Source organism: Haplochromis burtoni, unplaced genomic scaffold (assembly GCF_018398535.1).
Source record: "Haplochromis burtoni strain Fernald_Lab_line unplaced genomic scaffold, NCSU_Asbu1 Contig_523, whole genome shotgun sequence".
NCBI lineage: Eukaryota > Metazoa > Chordata > Actinopteri > Cichliformes > Cichlidae > Haplochromis > Haplochromis burtoni.
The window spans coordinates 12,582-34,640 of record NW_024582884.1 but is presented as its reverse complement, the minus strand read 5'-3'; the positions used below and the strand labels follow the sequence as shown (position 1 = coordinate 34,640).

Here is a 22,059-nt window from a genome sequence, read left to right as displayed (position 1 = left end):
CTTACAGTCCCGTTGATCGATGACACTTAAAAGCCCTTCAATTATGTTAGAACAAGTTTTAACCTTTGTCTTTATTTTTTCCTCCCAAATTTGCCAGTTGAAGCACATTTCAGACATTTTTTTATTCTAACTACCTGTTAATTCTGTTATTCATTTATTCTTTGAAAGATTTAATCACTTGAATCTGCCCCAAGGTCGTTTACTGTGCTTGTGTATAATCTTTACAATAGAAATGTTTTTTTTTAAATTGCTGTATCTGATTTTTTAAGTTATTTAACATTTTATTAGCATAGAAATCTTACATATTAGTTAAAAGTACAAAAATCTGTCAGGTTACTGTGGCATTTTGCTGCACTGGTGCAGACGAATTACTGATTCGAGGTATTTTGAAGCATCTGCTCTAAACAGAATACATTATTACATGTTTTACTTACTGTGTTTATCATGTAAGTGCATGCTTGTAAAGGATCTTACATGAATAAACAGCTGGGCTTTAAAGGTTACCAGCAGAACTGCAGCAGGGACCTCATTAAAGAGCCACTTAAAGCTTCATCAGATCAAGAAGGATCTACGTGTAGAAGCGTCGCCTGCTGCTTTATTAGAAGAACACCGAGAACGTGATGATATTTGTCACGGCGAAGTGACATTTGAAAGCTGCTCTGGTGGCAATGGACTGACGCCGCGTTTCCCAAACTAATCTTTTCTCTCACAAGTGTTTTTTACTGACATTTTAAGGGATCTTAAAACGAGGGAGAGCCAGATTTCACACCAAGTGCTCTTTTCTTAAGTATAATCATATCTACATTAGTCTTTTTACTTTACGGCTGATCTGCCCGTCACTGCTGATAAGTCAACTTCAAAAAGTCAGTGTCCATCAATAGAGCATCACCACAAGTCAATTAGTAAAGCGTTTATAACAAGGAATGTACCACTTACAGAAAGCAACAAAATAATCCACAATTTAACAGTTAATAATTGCAAAACCAATGTTTTAATTATATTAACACTCAAATGAATATATGTCGTGAAACACTTTAAAAAGGTCGATTACGTGCAATGGCTCAAGGCAACAAAAAAAAAAGCATAAAACGAAGGTCTAACATTCTAATAATATGCAAGCAAATTAATATAATAAATTAAAAGAGTTTAATGTCAATAAGGATTACAGCCAAACCAACGATGCTGTAAAACAGGTGAGAAATATACATTTTCTGATTCCCTGCCATTTGCAAAATAAAAATATAAAATCAGAACGATTTTGTTTAGTACAAAATGAAGCACTCTAAATGACATCCACTATTAATACCTCTCATTATTAGTGTTTGTGGAAGTTTTTGCATTCATCTGTTTTCCATAGCATTTCTTTTTTCCTGTGGTATAAGTTCCTGGGCAGGTTATGGCAACATTTGGCATGAACTCTTTATTTCCTTCCAGATTGCATTCCGCAGAGTCTTTTGCAGCAAAGTAAACATGTGCACCAACAACAAAATAAGACAAGAAAATGAAAAGAGGCACATAAGGGCTTTCTCAAACAACAAATTTGTTCTTGGTGGTTGAACCGCTTTTGGTAGCGGTGTCTGCATGAGACTGGTAACCAATAGTCATCTTCACGGGAAGCCCCAAGCGTTCCTTGTAAACTCTCCTGTTGAAATACGAAATGACAACGTAAGATGCTGAGGAGGCCTTCAGTGCTTAGAATACTTAAACAGACCGTGATCTGATCTGCCTCACCCTATGTGCGTTACAGCTTCGCGGTTCTCGTAGTCTGACGTCCAGACGGCTATTTTATCCCCTTTTGTGCGGACGTTGACCACGGCTCCGCAGACATCATCGCTGTAGTCGTCAAAGGCCTCTCCGACTAAGCACAGCAGCTGGTGACAGGATGCAGAGGAAGAAAAGCTGTTGTCTTGACATAATGAATCACATCTTTATTTTGACAGCAACTTGAAATCCTCATTCTTTGCGACAAGAGAAAAGGCAGTGAGGTCGTTGAGGCTTGTCGTATTCATTACTGGGGAGCTGACATTTTTAAGGATTTCTGCTTTTTCAAAATCAGTGACACGACATAGTATTTGGTGGCATTTTACGCTGACATTATTATTTCTAAAGTTACTACTTAATCCTAGTGTGATATTTCAGCAGTATCTGAACACATTTTGTTCTGACACCTTCGATATCTTCAGACGCCTCGGCCCTGTTTGAATGTGAAAAACTTCTGCAGCCGACCCAAAGCTTTAGTCACAAACCTGATCATCACACGAGCAGAACATTAAAGGGTTCTTGGTGTTTTTTCATTAACCGATCTTCTGATATTTCACTTCAGTTAAGTTCAGGATCAATGGCAGGTCAGAACAGGAAGAAATTTAGTAAGAATTTACTTTTACCTGAGTTGAGTTCTTCCAGCTTTGGAAGAAGAAATTGTTTTTATCCTATTAGATAAAATCGTAATGTGAATAACCCACTGATTCACCCTATATACTGTAAGTGAATCCTATCCTATATATCAGTGGTTCTGAAACTGTGGTATGTGTACCACTGGTGGCACGTGGGCTCCCTCTAGTGATACGTGGGAAGTCTTCAAAGATTTTTTTTAAGATTAAATAATATACCATGGTCTGATTGAGGGATTTCTGAAAAATTAAAACGTACAGCTCTGCTATCACGTCCAACATAAATGAAGCCAGAAACCTAAACAGCAGTGACGTTTGTAGGGTTACTGAAGTTGGGCTAGCTGGTATATAATGATGTGCTACGTGGTGGCTAGCTACACAGCTATGTTAGCATAACATAAACAAAGGCTACGTTCACACTGCAGGTCTTAATGCTCAATTCCAATTTTTTGATCAAATCCGATTTTTTTTGTCTGCTCGTTCACACTACAAATAAAATGCGACAGCAAACGCGCTCTAGTGTGAACGCTCAAAGCGGCCCGCATGCGCAAAAGAAGACGTCACACACAACGCGCTCTGTTTAGACCCAGAGCAAACTATATTGTTTGACTGATGGTCTTAATATAAAGACTTCATGTTTCCCAATTTTTGCTTTAAGTTATTTTGTTATTTACATAATAATGTAAATAACCTAATAATGATCCTTATTGCTGTTTTAGAGAGGAGCGGTGCTTCAAAGGATAGTTGCAGATTTTTGTCAGAATCTGCAGATTATGCAGTACAAATAAAATGTTAACGTTTCTCCAACGTTGTCTTCCCAGCAGTTTCACCGGATGGCCAGGAAGCGTTCGCGATGTCTTCTCTGGCACTGATAATTGGCGTCTGTCTTGTGTCAGTGACGTAAAAGACGGATTTAATGCGACTTGACCGTTCAAACAGCAGTCGCTTTCTGAAACATCGGATATGTATCGGATTCAGTACCACATACGAAAGTGACCCAGATCGGATGTGAAAATATCGGATTTGTGCCGTTCACACTGTCATACCATGATCAGATATGGGTCGCATAGCGTCAAAAAAAATCTGATTTGATGCGCTTTCGCCTGCAGTGTGAACGTAGCCAAAGTGAAGCTGGAGGATGAACGCTAACTTTTTTTCCACTCAATAAAAGTTAAATTGACGTATTGATGTAAACGGACCAAACTTCAGTCAGGAGAACAACTGAGATAATCCATCCACAATACGAGGTTAGTCATTAATATACTGCCGCATGACTGGGGTTTAGTGACATCGTAAGGTTTTAAAAACCGACCTTTGAATAGTGAAGATAAAAACCGAGACAGGCCGACAGTGATCACTGACTTATTTTCAGGGGCTTGTTGAGATTAAATAGAACAAGATACAAAGCTTTAAAACATGTTAAAAACATAACAGCCTTAATAACCTCAGAGTAGTTTGGACCCAGAAGCAGGTTTCATCATATCATCACTTAAAGATTGGATATCCCATCTGCTGTGGATGTTTTAATGCAGTACAGTTGTTATTTTTATCACTTGTCACATCCTGTTTATGACAGTTAAAATAAATAACATTCATATAAGAAAGAAAATTGTCTCGTGTAAACTGTATATGGTGTTAAACAGGCCTATAGTACTGTACTTTAAAGTACCACCCTTATGACCGACATTAAGAGCCATATATTTTATGAGGTGGTACTTATTGTGAAAATTATGAGAACCACTGGTATATATAAATATATCCTACAGGATTTAAACTGCAAAAAAATTAAAAGATACAAAGAATGTTAATTTTAAAACTAGTATTTAAATATTTTTTATCTTACAAAGAAATTTAAAAATTGAATTTGGATCTCCGCTGGCCCTGATCCAGGCCTGTATAATATATAACAGGATCCTGTCAAATTTAATGACTAATGGAGAATATTCTTGCAAAACACATTTGCTGCTAACCACGAGCGATTGTGTGGGAGCCAGGTCTGAGATGGCTCTACTGCGCTTTTCCCACAGATGCAGAGCCAGTGGTCCATCTACAACCTACAGGGGTGCTATGTCCAAAAAGCAGGCACGGACTTGGTAACTTGGTAACCAAAAGAAGGCAGACTGAATGATGAAACAGTTTAAATATGTGGCTGTGTGCGGGGCTACTGCAAAAAATCTGCAGAAAAAAAATGCAGATGCTGTGCGCTGCAACTGGCTTCCCACTGAAATTACCCCAAATTTTATATTTTGTGGAGCTATGTGAGATTAGATCTTAAAACCTGCTGAAATGGCACCAAGGAAGAATCGGCTCTGCACTGCCAACAGCGCCATATAGGCAGTAGCCATTCATCAGGCGAGATTTAAAATGCTGCCTGGTTCTCGTTGAGAACTTTTACACCTAGGCGACGCCCTTCTTAAGTTATTGAAGTCACAAGATTATCTGAAAACGATCTCTGATGTTGACCTTGAGATTTGAATCTTAGTCACCTCAACCTCCAGGTCGACATCACTGAGATTCAAATTCACCAACATTTTAGTAGTTGCATCTATTGTATGAATTTTAAGACTATATGTCACCTTGTTCTCAGTTATCGCATTTAAAAACCTGCCTAGAAATAATATGTGGTAACTTGCTGATTGGTTGGCTGATTGTAGCGCTCACTGCTGCCCCAGGTGGCCATATGTATTAATTCAACACAGTATAAGTGTTCCAACATCCCGGTGATATTTTTTATAGCTTGTGAAAATGTTTTTCTTTTCTTTCCTGCATCTGTGCTGAGCATCGCTCACTGTTAGCACCAAGCAAGCAAACCAATTTTCAATTGCTCTCATTTGTCCAGGTTGTGATCTCAAACCTGCAGCTCAACACGCACTCACAGCAATCGCACATTTGCTGCCAAGAACATGAAATCAATCTGAGCTGCGGCTCGGTTCAGCTCTGAAAGATACGCTTAGTTGTAATCACCCCTTTCTGCAGGCAACAAGTGTAATGATAACATGGTGTAACTAATTATGGCTGCCAGCATGTAATAAATGTACTGCTTTGGGGAGAGATTAGAGAAATGATTATTATTGTCACTGGTTTAAGCAATGGGATGAAGAGCACAAGCACAGTCAAACCTACAGTTTCCAGCCAGTAGCGGTCCAGGTCTAATCTCCTCTGCTGCTTGGTGAGTGTAACTAGCCAGCGCCCGCCACGCTTGTTCCTCTCATCCTCCCACATGGGTTCAATGCCATCCTGCAGCAATAGTTCAAATTGTCAGCACACATCCTGAGCAGCCTCTAAGAACGAGGTTTCAACGTTGCCTGCAAGCAATGTATCTTTCCCACAGTTAGGCATTATATGTTTGCGACGGAAAAACGAAAATATATCAAAAGTCAGCGTGTATACAGCGAGTGCTGAAACACCTTTTTCTTAAAGATTCACCTTCAACCTATTTCCAGATAGGTTTTTATTTCCCAGAAGATTTCCCTAATGTAAATTTGTACAGATGATGACTGATAATCACTGGTGTGATCCTACATAAAGGCTTGAGTCCAGTACTCTTTTTCCACTTTAACTCATCCTCTCTCTCCTGGCTGTGAGCTGGCTTTTTCTTGTTTCCCTTCCCTCCAGCAATGATGCTGCTGTTTTTACTGGAACTCTTGTCTTGGCAGTTCAGTCAGGCATTGTTCTGTTTGCAGAAGCTTTATTTGTTTCTGTTCAGTGTTTGGACTACCACTGCCTTGAGGGGTATGATGTGGGCTGTGGGACAGACCCTCAAAGCAGTCAACTTCAGTACAGGAGTAACTGATATTGTTTTACAATGTCTAAAATAATAATAGGATATCGGTTTAAAACATTTAACTGATCTCTATTCCTGTACTTCAAATGTGGAAGAGGCCTCGGGCCTTTTATTTGCTTATTTAGTATCTCAAAACAACTAAAACTAGCACAAATGCCATATCTCATATCTATGTAAAGACATTTTCCAGCTTAAAAAGATGCTATGTAGTTTTTTTACATGTAACTTTGAGAATATTTGAAGACTTTTACTTAAAATACAGACTGTTAAAGAAGACACTGACAAGCAAAGGTCACTAAAAATCCCAATTTAATTAAATGTATGTGCATTTAAAGTCAACACTCACTGCTTTTGTCCAGAAAAGGTAAACGAATCAAACATACCTTGAAAAGTGAGTAATCACAGCCTGACATTAGGTTGCTTGACAACTGGATATGGTTGTAGAGACTGAAATAAAGATAGAAAAGCATTAATAAAATCATATTTCACAACATATTATATAGTCAGGGTATCTCACAGCTTGTTTCTCAGTGAGAGCACAGAAGAATCCCAGACATTTATCGTTCCTTACGCCCAGAAATCTTCAACTGTGTCAAATTTAGAGATGAGTCGCAGGTTGGCCTGCCATGTTTTGCTCTTGTCATTCTTGAAGAACCACAGAGACCATCTGTTGTTTTAAGCAGAAAACAAAAATTAGCATAAATATAATAGGCCTATTATTACACACACAATGTAAACAAAGGCAAACAGAACTTCTGGGCAAATGAGCAACGTATGGATGCACGAGATGCAGATGATGCTTGTCCCAAATGCTCAACACTAAACTCTCTAATAACTCAGCAACAGGCTGGCAAAAAAATGAAACTAATAAAGAATTAAAGCAGACAGACTCCCACAGTCCAAATATGAGTCAAATAAGGTCTGAATAATAAGCCAAATATCTTCAGCTGTACTAAATCCACAGAGCAGAGTGTTTGATGAGCAATTAGAACGTTGTGTGAATTTTTCTAGTGAACCTGTTTATCAGACATTTGAATGTTTAGTTATAGGCCATGATCTAAGGCCACATACATTACACGATCCCTCTCATGGACTTCAACAGGCTCAATCACCCTTTGACCCTGAAAACAATGTGGGAATTAAGAAAACTGAGAAATGCACATCACTGTCAATACAAATAACATTAATCTGTTTCAGATGCTTTATGCCACTGTCAATATTTTGGGATATTTAGCCATTAGCATTTACCTTCTCATCAAAATGAGCTGTGAGACACCACTAAAGTGTTTAGGAGCCAACTTTTCTTTTAGCTGACTGGATCTCAGTCGAGTTTGGCTTTTATATTTGACCCTTTTGGACATAAAGACCCTTGTGGAATTTAAATATGCATAAAATATTCATTCACGGCTTATTTGTATTCAGCACAGAAGGTACTTGGAAAGTATCCAAGTATGGATTGAGAGGAAAAACACTGAACTCCCCTGGACAGGTCACCACGCCATCACAGACAATCACAGTCTTACTGTGGGGAAATAAAAAAAAGGCTTGAATCCGACGCTCTGCATGCATAAATACATGGATACAGGTACAATTTAATAAAACTCATATATATAGAGTTATATATGAGTTTTTCCATTTTATCAATGAATCATCCAGATTTTAATTAAGAAAATGCAATCAATCAATTATATTTACTGTCACATACTGTGTATTTACCACATGTCTACAGGTTAGGGGGTAATTTAAGACCAAACTTGTGATGAAATGCACAACAAAAGTCCAAATGTGCATATTAATACAATAAGAAGATGAATAATCTTGTTCTGAGACTTAGAGAACTGGCTGTGGAACCCCACGACCCCATCAGAATCAGCTGGTTTTCTTGGTACGGTAACTTTAACAACTATCCAGTGAAGTCATACAAAGCAAGTCCATGGTGGTGGGGTGAAATCTGGCATTTTAAGTCACCTAACTTTTCCCAGTCTTTTGATCCTTTAGAATTCCTACGTGAGCTACGCACATTAAATTTTCAGTGATGGAAAAACACAAGCTTAAGCTCTGTTAAAAATCTGTAAATAATTTACACCCACTCAAAGTGTCACAATCTAAAGTCAAAATCTTACATTTTTATTACTTTTTTTCTTTAAATAATGAACTTTGAACATCAATATCATGGGATATACCACTTTAATCAGCAAAGCAGCATCAATTTAATGTCCGGCGCTTGAACGCTGGATGTTTTAACTGTTTCATACTAGACTGATCCCCAGCTCCTCCAGTCTGCATGTCAAAGTGTTTCTTGGGAAAGATACTGAAGCACAAATTACCCTGATCCATCCATCAGTGTGTGTATGAGTGTGATCGTTAGAACACGCTGACAGGCATAGTATAAAGCACTGCTTTGAGTTCTCACTTGGAGTAAAAATGCGATACATAAGCCAGTCCTTTTACCATTTAATAATTAAATGGAGAAAACCCGAAAAGGTGCTTTACAGTTTGATCTTTCCTTTTCCAAAGATGGAGGTTTCTGTGAGATTTTCCATGAGTGTACTGCAGCCCTGGGCCTGCAGGGCCAAAACTGATCCCCAGCCTAAGCACTGGGTACTCTTGCATTTAACAGAAGCCACAACTATTACATCAGCTCATCTGACTGTCCTGCTGTTACCATTTTTTGTACATATAAACTCAGCATAAAAGTAAATGACAAACAATGATTTAATGATGCGGTTCCACTGCATTATCTAATTGTGTGTGTTTGGTGGGGGTTGAGTGGGACAGAGTCATGTGATCTGGAAATCCTAGCTGTGCGATATCAATGAAAACACTGAAGATCCATCAAAAACACATTTGAGATAACTTCATATTTTAATTATTAAATGTGTATTTATGACATTTTATGACTGCCAAGTCTGTTAGACACTGTCTTCAATCAAGATGAAAATTGGTTTAACTCATCAAAATCTATCTTGGAAACAAAACACATTTGCATTTGTTCTTCTATTTATGTTTCTATCATGCAGACAAATTGTGTAAATGGCTCCTCTTCCTCCCGTAAACACAGCACTCATTGTTTTCAGTGAGTGGTCAATTCATGTCTCTCTTTCACTTCTGCATGAGCGGCTGCTTCGGCCATGAGGAGAAACGGTCATTCAGTTCTCGAACTGAGCCTTGTGATCAAACATGAGTCTGACACAGGTCACCAGTCTTTTCTCTGGAGTTTGATGCACTTTTCATCTTGACATTTATCCACTCCCACACACAAGCGGTCGCTCTTACTGACCGTGATAAGATGCTGGCATGTCCTATGTGAATGGCAACTGAAATGCTTTTGTTTTGTTTTGCCTCCAAAGCACAATTTTCAAGCCACTTAGACAAAAATTACTTTAATTCCGTTGAATTAACGCAAAGCCTGCCTAATTGCTATTCTAAAAATAGTAATTAAGGCTTTATTATACAATTTTAAACTTTAATAACAGTCTTTGCATAACAACAAACAGTTATGCAAAGCAAGGAGGCGAACAAACTATCAGACTTTTTGACTTCAGCTGATAAGCAGTACTGATTTACAGGCCTATAAACACATCACACGGATGACTCACACACACTGGACACGATTTGGTAATAGGAAGTGAGGCAACAATTATATATATATTATTTGGGCCTTAACAGACAAGCCATACTATTAATTACTATTCAATAATGTGATAACAAGTGTTGGCATAAAATAATTTAAACGAGTAATTCTGATCTTTGGTTTTTATCTGGAGAGATAAAGAAATTTTGAGACTGTGGGAGTTTTTAAGACGTTTTCAGAAATCTTTGTGGGGGCATTCAACAGGTTTTCTAGGTTTTTTCTTTTTTTAGTATATAAACATGCAGGTTTTATGTACTGGTAACCACTGAAATTAAAGTTAATTTAAATAACGCTGTAGAACAGCTCATCAAATAAACGTCCTGAGGTGTTACCAAAAGTGTCATGACTTGCTTGAAGGAAAACTTTGGGTCGCTTTACATAAACCTGCGGTCTCTACCTGTTCTGGAGCGGGTGTTTGATGTAGGCCTCTGGGCTCACAATCTCCTGTCCGGTCTGCTCAGCTCCATCTTCATCAGGCTGGGAAGGACTTGGGTTAGTTTCCTAAAAAAAATAGATGGAGGCTCAACACTAATAGAAGGTATACAATAAAACTGAAAACAACATGTTTGAGTTCTGGTTTTTCCTCTTGTTTACTTGTTTCCACTAGTAGAAGTCCCATTTTTAAAAAAAGAAACTGATATTATAGCCTAAAACGAAACTTAGATCGACTTAAATTCCGTGACGGAAGCAGATGTTTACGGAATCCATTACGAACATCTGGAACACATTTCACTATGATGCGAGACAAAGACTAACTAATATTAACTATAAAATTACTTAATACAAATAAGGAATCCCCTCTGTGCTTCTACATCATTTACCTCAGCTTACAGCACTGCTAACGGCGGACCGCAGAGGTCATGTGTCGAACCATTCTGACAGCTGGATTTTTATTTACATAAAGTCCTCCTCGGATATAAGGTATGATTTCACGTGCCTCTAATAAACACATATTTCTTGGAGGTTCACTTCACCGCTGCGCAATGTCCGTCACTAAAAGTGACTGGTTTTCAGGTGAGAGTTAATGTGCTTGCCTCGATTGGTAGCAGTAACGTCAGCCTTGAAAGTTGGGAGATTTCCACATACAAGCATTCCTGTTTTACGCCTCGCTCGTGGCACCCAAGACAAATTTGAAGTACTCAAAACAACACGTGCGGCACCAACAACGCTCATTAAGCATTTACGGGCTAACGTTAAGAGTTGTACGTGAAGTTTACGGTTGACACCGCCCTGTAATCGAAGCGAGAAGACCCTCATATGTTTTCATGTGTTCTTTACAGAAAGTACTCACCGGTTCGGCGGTCGCCATCTTACAATTCTCTGTTAGGAAAGTTTCTGTTGATTGGACCGAACTATGCAACGTGACGGTCCCGCTGCGGACATGCGCCGTGCATGCAGCTGCCACTGGCTGGCTGCGCCGGCTGGCTGCTTGTCGTCGACTCCACCCCTTGTGCAGACGGAGCAGGCATGGCGAGCACCGAGGCTAAAAGGGAGTGTGAGACAGAGGGCTGCAGTAAGGACGCCAAACTTCAGTGCCCCACATGTATCAAGCTTGGTATTCAAGGTTCCTATTTCTGCTCGCAGGTACTTCTGCTTTCCCGGTTTGTCTGCTTTAAATGTGAGCTGGTGCCGCGTGCCGGGGCCCTCTGTTTTATCACGAGGTTGCTAACTGACAAGCTAGGTAGCTGTGTGTACGTGAATCTATTGGTAAAGCGCAACTTTTTGTGAACGTTGCGGATGCTTATTAGTTGTATAGTGGCACACAGACTGGTGGCGATAAATAATGCAACCAGTGATTGTAACTGGTGCTACCTGCTAACCACCAGGCCGAGGGCAAACGCTTAGCTAGCTAACTTATGGCTAAAATGAGTCATGTAACGACCCTGGTCAAAATAATAGCTGTGGCCAATTGGTGTTAAGTTGTCTAACGTAAAACGGTTTATGAAGTCATATTTATTGTGTAGGAATCACATAAAGTGATGCAGTATGTTGCACACACTTGCATTTGAGTTGTAAAGTGATATGTCACGCAACTCTAGCCCGACAGATCATCCTGGTTCTTTGGTTCCCACGAGACCAAACATCTGTAGGAAATGTGTCATTTTAAAGATGGAGTGTTTATGCGTTGGGTCTCCTACTTGGCTGGAAATCAGAAGAGCTACATGTAGTATGCAAACACATTTCTTTCAGAAGTTTGGCAGCTTAGAGTAGTGACAAGCACATTGGTACGCCACTTGTGTTTTAATTACCAGTTATACCACGTGGATATTTCCTTTGTAGCTGCAGACACTGGATTAGAATGATCAGTAGAATTTTGAGTAAAATCTCTCAAGATTTCTTTGAAAAGCTAAAAAAGCTTTGAAAAGATAAATAGTTAGTAATAAACACTGTCAGCAACACGATCTTGTAGTGCAAAGGTATTTGACCCTAAAGGTCTCTGCTGTGAGTGCAGTTTTGGTTCTGCTGCCAGACTCGGCTTTCCACTCCGTGCCATTAACTGTCCACGCTGATTTATAGGCCTTGATGGTTTCTGTTTGCAAATCAGCGAATAAGATGACCTTTACCGATGGCAGCAGGCCATCCTTTTTCTGCTATTTCTCAAAGTAAAGTAACCCAAATTTCAGTTGTAGCTGACTATAATTGGGTTATATGGTTGTGATCACGTGTGAATGTTGCATATTGTTGATATGGACTTCACTGAAAAATTTGTGCTGTAACAGTAATGATAATATTTTTCTTTGCAGGAATGTTTTAAAGGAAGCTGGGCATCTCACAAGTTGCTGCACAAAAAAGCAAGTAGGTGCAATTGGGCACTGTCTACCACTGTGCTATCATGATGCTTAGCTTATATGAAGTAACACTACAATCATAAAATGAGACTAACAAAAAGAAACACATTTATAATAATAACAGACTATACTAACTACATTCAAATATGCTCCTGTAATATCCTAGCTGCAACTAAACCCGGAAAACCGAAAAGTGTAAATATATCACTGCACTGCAAGTGATCACACCATAACTTTGAAAACACTGCAGTCAGTGCAGACATGGGTACACACACTACAAACAAGTACTGTTAAGAATTTAGAGCTATACATTACATACTGTGGATTGAAACAAGGAAGTGGCACAAAACAAATGAGGTTTTCTAAAAATGAGGTTTTCTAAAAATGGAAATAAAAAGTTATTTAGTCCTTACAAGATGCGGTAACTACTGCTACTACTAAAATGAAAGCTACAAGGAAATCAAAAAGGACAGTGGGACAAGGTCAAATTAGTGACTGCAAAAACCAGACAATTCCAACACAAAATAAAAACCACTATTTGATAACCATAATTTGAAACAGGTCTGAACCAAAAGAAACCTAAAACTAAAAAATGCTTATTATACCCGCTGCATCGCTAATTTTCCCACGTACATGAAATCTAAGTCTCAGCAAATTCATTCATCAAACTCGTAACCACACTGAAGCGTGACTGTCAAAAGAAACACCCGCATGGCAAGATGACCCAACTCTAAGGCTACGTCCACACTAATGTGTTTTCTCTCCGTTTTGGCCTCCCGTCCACACTGAGACGGCGTTTTCCTCAAGGAAAAACACAGCGTCTTGAAAACACATACATTTCAAAACTGAGCTGCCCCTTCGCAGTGTGGATGCTCATAAACGCAGACGTCCTAAAATGATGATGCATTTTAGTCATGTGATGCAGTCATGTGACCAATTAAACAAAGATAGCTGAGTGCATTGCACAGCAGTTGTTTTGATTGCTCTCAATTTTGACAGACCGAAAAAAGATTAATATAAGTTTGTACATGCTCCTGTTAGCTTTTCTTCAAATTCTTTAATTTTCACTCGCTTTTGCGCATGCGCAGGACTGGAACGTAAGTGATTTCGGTCGTTTCAATGTGAACGCACAACTCTGTGAAAACGACTGAAAACGCTAGTGTGGACGCAGAGCATTTTCAGACGAAAACGCCGTTTTCAAATCTATCCGGGCTAGTGTGGACGTAGCCTAAGGCAGCACATATCCATTACCACAGATCAAAATCATTCACAGCTTCCTTTTAAGACTCCTCTGCCAATCAAATTGCAGCTCAGAAAGCTGAGAGGTGGCACCCCTTACATATGCGTGTCCTTTTAGAGTCACGAGTTGGTGAAACTTCTTTCTGTACTTTGTGCCAGATGATTCAGACACCCTGTGAGTTGTTTTATGTGTATGTTGTATATTCTTTTGTATTTTAGAGGAAGAGAAGAACCAAAATGAATCTAAGAACTGTGTGGAGAAGGAGATCAACACAGACCCATGGCCAGGGTACCGCTACACAGGAAAACTACGCCCTCACTACCCTCTGGTAAGTAATGAAAAATGAACGGGCAGGCAGAACAGCTACAGTCCACTATATAGGGCTGCATTAACCTGCACTAGCCAAACAAACTGGACTTTGGGGATCAAACATGGCATGGTATGGATAGCCCAGCTTCAGTATACTACTAAGCCTAGTTTATGGTCATTGCATTGGTTATTGCGTGTAAAGTTGTCTTGCTGACAAGATAAACTAGGTGTACACATAAAAGGTGAAGTGAAATGACATTGAGTTATCTACATGTAATAAAATCATCCCAACAAGTATTTCACAGATTGTAACAGATCAGGGGAATAAACGAAGCCAACAGGAAAAGCATCATCTGAACTTTTCAGTCGTGTCATCTCACTTGGCTGCAGTTTGTGTGAAAAACTATTGCCAACATACAGACAAAAGCTGTTGGATTAGGACATCTGAGAATCTAGACACTGCTGATCCTTTGCTGCTAGCTTCCCGTGAGATGTGTTAGGTCTCCTGGTACCACTGCTACTGATGCGAGGTGTAGTAAATGCACATAAAGCCAGAATTAAACTGAATACATCAGTACGTTGACACTGATATCCGGTCCAGCTTTTTGAATCAGGATCAGACTAATATCTGACTAATGTCAGAATGGTGCATCAAAAAAAAAGGGCTGGTGGTGGTGGGGTGCATTGGATTTATAACACAGCATGAAACGGGTACAAGCTCAAGCATAAAGATAAGAATCATCTTATGGTATTTACCTTATTCAAATGAATGGAAATCAAACACAGACACTAAAAGGAAATGTTACATTTTGTTACTTGCTTCAAGGATTCTCTTATATAAACACTGACATGCTGAGTTAACCTGTCTGTCTTTCTTCTGGCCTTCTCTGTAGACTCCCATGAGACCTGTGCCAGGTGACATCCAAAGACCTGACTATGCTGATCATCCCAGAGGTAACCCGATCTCTTTCTGTTCCAGCAGAAGTGATCTTTTTATTTATTTATTCATTTTAAGCTGTAAATCCTTTTTGACATGTCACAGTGTGCAGGGAAGTGCAGTTCATCAGAGGTACTGTGTACAAGTAAGAGGATTCATTCAGGGCTTTCATACTTTTGATAAATCAGAAATCAACCCTAGCTCAAATTGGGGCATGGGACATGATGAGCATAAGCTGTGGTGTCTTGGTATAAAATGAAAATATTACAATATTTAACCTGACTTTGACCTGCATAACTGATGGGTTCATTGGTATTTTAGTGGCAAATAAGTTACTAATACCGGTATGTCATTTGGTAAGTATGTGTTGACATCAGCTAAGTGGGGGAAAAAGTCCAGACCACATTCATTATTACCACAATAAATGAGTTAGAAACTAATGGCACAGATTTAGTAACGCATGCATGAGCATTAAGAGCTACCTGTTGAAGGCCCGTCTCTGTCTCTGTCTGAACAATGCACTCATCCATGCATGCATGTTCTGCCATTTTTGCATGAATGCACAGATAAGCTGATAAGTCTTGTGCTGTCAGCTAAAGATCTGTACACACAGAGGATAGTCTGAACAGGCGGGTAATGAAGAGCCACATCAGGAAGTTTTGTGCTATAATTGAAATTCAGCAGTTTATCGAGATCTTTGTCACCTGTTCATTTTTAATTTTGCTTAAGTGGGCATATTTAATATGGTGAGGCAACTGTGCCGCGTTCAGCCACAACAACCAGTTTACAATTGAGCTCATGCATTAGAATTAATATCACATGGTTTATATTCAGATGCAGAATTAGACGTGTGCTCACTGTTTGTCCAGGATTATGTTTGCTTACTTGTTTCTAGTCTTTTCAAGTCCACTCAAAGGATAAATTCACATATGAGCCTCTACGTTCTTTTTCTTACATCATGGGCAGAACACATTTTACATTACATGCTGTAGCTACTTAGTAACCTTATTGTACAGATGTGGTTGGGCACAGACCATTTGATTTGTGCATCATTTTCAACTTCTAATGATGAAATTCATGTTACTCACAAGTAGACCCTACTCGCTGACAAGAAATATGTAATCCTGCAGTTACACGTGGAGTTGAGTTGACTCAGTGAGTATCAGCCTGAGATACAATGGCTATACTCTCATTCTGTATTGCTTCTGTCCTTGCTCTTTAAAATATTTTCCTTGTTGGTGTAAGTCTGATTCCTAAACAATTTCCTAAAGTCCATCTTCAGACTCTAACCTTATTTTTAGCTGATGGTGTTGTTTAGCCTTTCCAACATACTGACTTCATCAGGATTTTAAGAGTGGGGTGGAACAGAGGAGCAGCTCATCATGATTTGCTGTGTTGCTCAGTAGTGGACTAAACCTTTAAACATTCACTGATAGATTAATCGTTTCTTCTCCCACAGCGCTCACTGGACTGTTTTTAAATCCAGAACCTGATATTTCTTGTTATGATCTTGTCAAGATCAATCAGTAAATCTGGATTTAAATGTATCTACATGGGCAAAGTATTGTGCTTAGTGCAGCTCGTTTTAAAGCTGCTGCATACAGTATATGGATGTAATTTCACAGTTCAGCTTTTGGAGATGTAGCACTTTGAAATCAGTGAATATCATGTAGGCACATCTGTACTGATGCCTTTTATTTCTAAGCTGGTGTTTCAAACCGGACTTGAATAGTCTTCTTTCTAATGTCCCTGTAATATCTCACGGTGATCTCTCTCCCTCGTTGGTGTTGGATTTATTGCAGGGAAAAGTCAACCTGCTGACAGCTCTGCTGTCACGCTGTGTTTTTTTATCACCAGTTTGTTTCTTTTATGTAAATTATCACAAGCTGAGATTACTCTAACCTGCCTTATTTTACATTTATTTCTCTGGGCAAGTCATTCTTTTTTTGCAGCCATGGCAACCTCTGCATCCGTGTCATCTGACTGCATAGATCCACACTCAGGTAGTCATGGTTACAGTCTCCTTTCATTCTCCTGTGGTGCCAATTCGGGGAGTGAAGTACAATTGATTCAGGACAGTGTTGCAATGGATTTAAATTATTACTGGTAAATAGGGATTCTTTAATAACTCAAATGTGGACAGTGAGCATCTTCAAATCAGCCGGTACACATCAACTAGCTGCACATTCCAAAGGAAAAGGCCGAAAAATTCCTGATAGAGGCCTCTTATTAGTTCAGGCTCGGTCCCGCTTCAGGGCTGAACACAAGCATTTTCAGCAGTGATTTTCATTCTGAAAACATAATGTACACACGGTCCTTTTCTCATACTTCGCTTCTTCTCAGAACAGGTGTATCAAAGTGTTAGTAAGTCCAATTGATTTCCATTGTCACACTGTGGCCTCTTCAGGTCAAAAGGACATCAGCATTTGATTCAAACACTAATCTGTCTCATGTCTGTGTTGCTAGGCAACTGTTCACGTTCATCCAGCATTCATCTGGTCGAGTTAATAAATTATGGACCAGCGAATTATTGATGACACGGGTGCTTTGACCAACAGATATTTGTATGCATTTTGCAGTCCAATTAAAATGTTGGGCTCTTGTTGGATTGGTCGTTACCAAGCTGACCTGCTGCACTGAGACCTGCACTTTTGTTGTTCTCCATATAACAGAAGCTGCCGAGCTTTGTTCTTCTGAGCCGACGGTGTGAGTGTCATTAGAGCCTGCCTCTGCTCAGGTGCTGAAGCTGTAGTGTAGTCTTTATAGGAGTGGCTAGTTATTCATAGCAGCACAAGATGCTTGTTAGATGTTTAGGGCTGAAGCTGGCAAAATATCAAAACAGTTCAGCTTGATATGCACTCATGACTCTTTATTAAGAACACCAGTGCAAACTAATAGACAGACTGCAATCTGATGCAATTCTACTTTTACACTTGTGATTTTTGTTGATATTGTGAGAAAGATGGTTTGGTTTTGTACTGGATTTAAATATACTATCGGTCCTCATGATCATACATGAGGTGAGTTTATTTTTCAGATTTATACTGCTGTACAAGCAGTAAAAAATTAAACATCACAAGGATTTCACATTAAAAGTACCAAAACTAAACCAGGTGGCACTCCTGTGCTACCAACAGTAGTTCTATTCCTCTGACATATCAAAAACAACGTTCATGTCCTAAAACAAGGAATATCTGTTTGTAGTGATTAAACTTTTCTCATGAGAGCGCACCCTGGGCTTAGACTTTAGCCATGGCTTTCTGAGAGTAGATTTGCCTTCTGCTATAGAGAGTAGTGTTTTTTTTATTTATTTTTCCAGATGTTCCCTGTTCTTACACAGTAGTTTTTACTGAAACTAAATCACTGTTTTCTGATGGTCTAGAGGTGGATTAATTGTGTACTGTAACTTGTTGAAGCTGCGAGGAGTCAGAGACAACTGAAGGTAAAGCTCATAGGACAGTATGGATTAACATGATTGCCTTTATTTAAGTATCTATATTCTTGCATGGGGTAATAGTTACAGTTGCACCAATTGCAGTGTAACTGTTAAAATTATAGTATGAATGACAATGCCTTCTCAGTAACAGATGATTTATTTAGTTGTCACTTGTGATGGAAAAACAAAATCAATCAGGAGAATATAAATCCAGCAGTGACAGTCTGGAAATTGATAGACTGACAGCAGCTGCTATTGCAAGATCCTGGCTGAATGAGCTCATCAGTTTCACTGAGTATTGACGTGTGAGTGATGCCAGTTGTCTGTCCTTGTTTCCGTCCCGTAGGGATGTCTGAGTCCGAGCAGTTCTTGAAGGGGACGTCACAGATCAAGACTCTTTACCCCGAGGACATTGAGGGCATGAGAGTTGTATGCAAGGTAGCAATCAGTATTGACCGTCTGCTTTCAAGGCGTTCATTTCTAGCTTACTTTTTATTGCAGTGCGATTTTGACATGTGTGCTATTTGCAGCTGGCAAGAGAAGTTCTGGACATTGCAGCCGTGATGGTGAAACCAGGCGTTACAACAGAAGAAATTGACCACGCCGTACATCTGGTGCGTTGTTTTGAAACAAGACACAATGCCTCATTTTTGGATCCACTAAACACAAACTCGCATTATGGCTCATTATAGTTCATCCACATGTCAGCGCCAGGCATGTAAGCAACGTAAGCACTTAGGTTTGAACTGTTAAATATATCAAATGAACTCCTTTAAAATGGATTATTGATCTTCAATATTTGTCATACATTTACATTTGTACTCTGTTGTTGCACTGCTGCCATCTCTGTAACATACACACTTTGTCCCGACAGGCCTGTTTAGCAAGGAACTGCTACCCCTCCCCTCTCAACTACTACAATTTTCCCAAATCCTGCTGCACATCTGTTAACGAAGTCATCTGCCATGGCATCCCAGACAGAAGACCCCTGCAAGAAGGAGATATCCTCAATGGTGCGTTCACTGCCTCACATGTCTTCTCTTATCTGTTCCTGCTTTACTGCCATCGTGTGCTTTAATCTCCAGGGAACTTTAATACTACAGTGTTTAAAAATGTATTCATATTCCCAATGTCTAGCAAAGTCCTGTGAATGCTTGAGTTTGTATACTGGTAAATGTTTGAGGTGAGGGGGGGGGAAGGGGAATTGGGATGACAAATGATTGTACCGAGATCCCGAAATGGTATCAGCAGGAGTTTGGCCAATTTTAGCCTCTTTATGAATATTTCTGCTAAGGCGACGTCTTCTATCCGCCACTCCCCTCAGAGCGTCTGATGGAGTACTTGCCAACAACTCATCTCTCGCTGCGTGGCCCGACAAGACAAATAGTTTCATTAACCTCTACCAGTGGGGCTTTGCCAGTCAGATTCTCTGCTGTCTATATTTTTCCTCAAGTGGGGAAAAGTCCCAGTTTGCAAACTGGCACTTCCAATTTTATCAGTAATTTTTTAATAAAAGGATATTTTGTATTGCCTTGCAAATGGATACGTGTTTTCTGAAAACTTGCTAGCGCCTGTTATTAACTGCTCTTGGCAGGTCATTCATAATATTGCTCCCTTTGTGTTAAACATAAAAGAATTCAGTTTGTCATCTGATACAATGGTCCTGACATATTTGTCTTCCCACGCTCACGCAGTGGACATCACTGTGTACCACAATGGTTTCCATGGCGACCTCAACGAAACCTTCTTTGTTGGAGAGGTGGACGAAGGAGCAAAGAAACTGGTTCAGACTACGTATGAATGCCTTATGCAAGCCATTGATTCTGGTAGGCTCACTTTCTGTCTTTCTAACATTTTACAGTGATGGTGGTGTTTTGTGTTGAAGTGATGGACGTTATGTTATCTACCCTTGTTTAATCAAAGACACAGCTTTGGCTAAATCAGCCAGTATTAGCTTATTAGGATTATTGGTATCAATATATTGAGGTCATTGAATAACAAGAATTAGCAGAGTTCGGCCACCAGAGAGCACTTACATTTCAGAGCAAGTGGAAATTGATGGGTCATTCCTCAGTGACCCATCAGTTTGTGAACTGCAATCCTTAAAGTGGCCAGGATGTTGCAAATTCTGATTATCTACATGTGCGTGGCAACTGGGATGCACCATTTGCTGAGGAACATCATGCATTATGGAAGATTATCAGTTAATCACATTTTATTTTCTGGTCTGCGCAATAAAAATAAAAGCAGATCCTCTTTTCCCACAGCCTCTTCAGAGGTCTTGTTTTGTCCAGTTAATAGTCAAAGATATTCAATTGACTGCTGAAGGCAAACTCAACATTACCTTTGTAAACCTGAAATAGGAAAATACTTTACATTTTGAAACATTGACGTAGAAACAACATCGTTTTCCATGTCAAATAGTTACATTAGTGTGTGTGGTTCAGGAAATAAACTAAGCCCTGTGTTGTTTGCTTCCTCAGTGAAGCCTGGCATTCGCTACAGAGAGCTGGGTAACATCATCCAGAAGCACGCTCAGGCCAACGGCTTCTCCGTGGTGCGCAGCTACTGCGGCCACGGCATCCACAGACTTTTCCACACGGCTCCCAATGTGCCGCACTATGCCAGTGAGTAACTCCCACGGTTAGCGCTGAATGTGTTAGCATTAATTACTCAAAAGTGCATGATTTATGTTCTCCTTAATTTCCCAGAAAACAAAGCAGTTGGTGTTATGAAGCCTGGCCATGTGTTCACCATTGAGCCCATGATATGTGAAGGTGAGTGTAACCTTTGTATGAATAATAATCTTTACAGAAACAGATCAAATGAATATGTTAGAAAACTGCCTTAATTAGATTAGACTATTTGCAAACTACATAGTTCAAGCGACTAAAACTAGAATACTATGTCAAGTTAAACATTGGAATTCTTGTTTCTGTTTGCAGCTTTATTGCAGTGTAGTTCTCATAATACACCATAAATGGTGTTTTGCTTGGTTTTTAGGAACAGAAGCCTTTGAAGAAACCAAATTGTTTTATCTAATCAGCTCATCCTAAAGCAAAATGACCAAGTTGCCTTCAGAAGTTGCCTTCAGAAATCACCTTCACAGTCGAGCATATACTGAGCAAAGCTGAGACTATTAACAGGTTCTTACAGGGTAAAATTGTGTAAAGCCAGTCAGGCTCCAAAATGGGTCATTACACTTTAAAACCTTTAACTATCTCACAGGTAAACAGTGAGTCATTGCATAGCTCAGAGGCTTTGTTTTGTCGACTTTGCTAAATTGACTTTGTGTAAGCCAAAGTCAGAAATCGTGTGCGTGTGTGTAATGTCTCAGGTGGCTGGCAAGATGAGACGTGGCCAGACGGCTGGACGGCGGTGACCAGAGATGGGAAGCGCTCGGCTCAGTTCGAACACACCCTGCTGGTGACGGAAACTGGCTGCGAGATCCTCACCCGCCGCCTGGAAGACAACGGACGCGCTCATTTCCTCAGCCAAATGTAGACCGGACAGAAACGCACCAAGGACTGGACTTTACCA

At 39.7% G+C, this 22,059-nt stretch overlaps 2 protein-coding genes across 2 annotated transcripts; one reads left to right on the top strand and one right to left on the bottom strand.

The window, feature by feature from the left end:
* Positions 1-895: 895 nt before the first annotated feature.
* Positions 896-11,233, bottom strand: eif4eb (eukaryotic translation initiation factor 4eb). Its single transcript, XM_005947532.3, has 7 exons — positions 11,100-11,233; positions 10,206-10,309; positions 6,746-6,841; positions 6,558-6,621; positions 5,514-5,627; positions 1,732-1,871; positions 896-1,642 (listed from the first exon to the last, which is right to left on the bottom strand). Exons 1-7 carry the CDS (start codon positions 11,115-11,117, stop codon positions 1,528-1,530), a joined length of 651 nt encoding a protein of 216 aa, XP_005947594.1. The 5' UTR covers positions 11,118-11,233; the 3' UTR covers positions 896-1,527.
* A 26-nt stretch (positions 11,234-11,259) lies between these two features.
* On the top strand, positions 11,260-22,053 carry metap1 (methionyl aminopeptidase 1). The gene is made up of 11 exons (XM_005947533.3): positions 11,260-11,392; positions 12,553-12,604; positions 14,056-14,165; positions 15,040-15,100; positions 18,866-18,957; positions 19,050-19,133; positions 19,394-19,532; positions 20,214-20,345; positions 21,003-21,146; positions 21,231-21,296; positions 21,857-22,053. Exons 1-11 carry the CDS (start codon positions 11,276-11,278, stop codon positions 22,021-22,023), a joined length of 1,164 nt encoding a protein of 387 aa, XP_005947595.2. The 5' UTR covers positions 11,260-11,275; the 3' UTR covers positions 22,024-22,053.
* Positions 22,054-22,059: the final 6 nt, after the last annotated feature.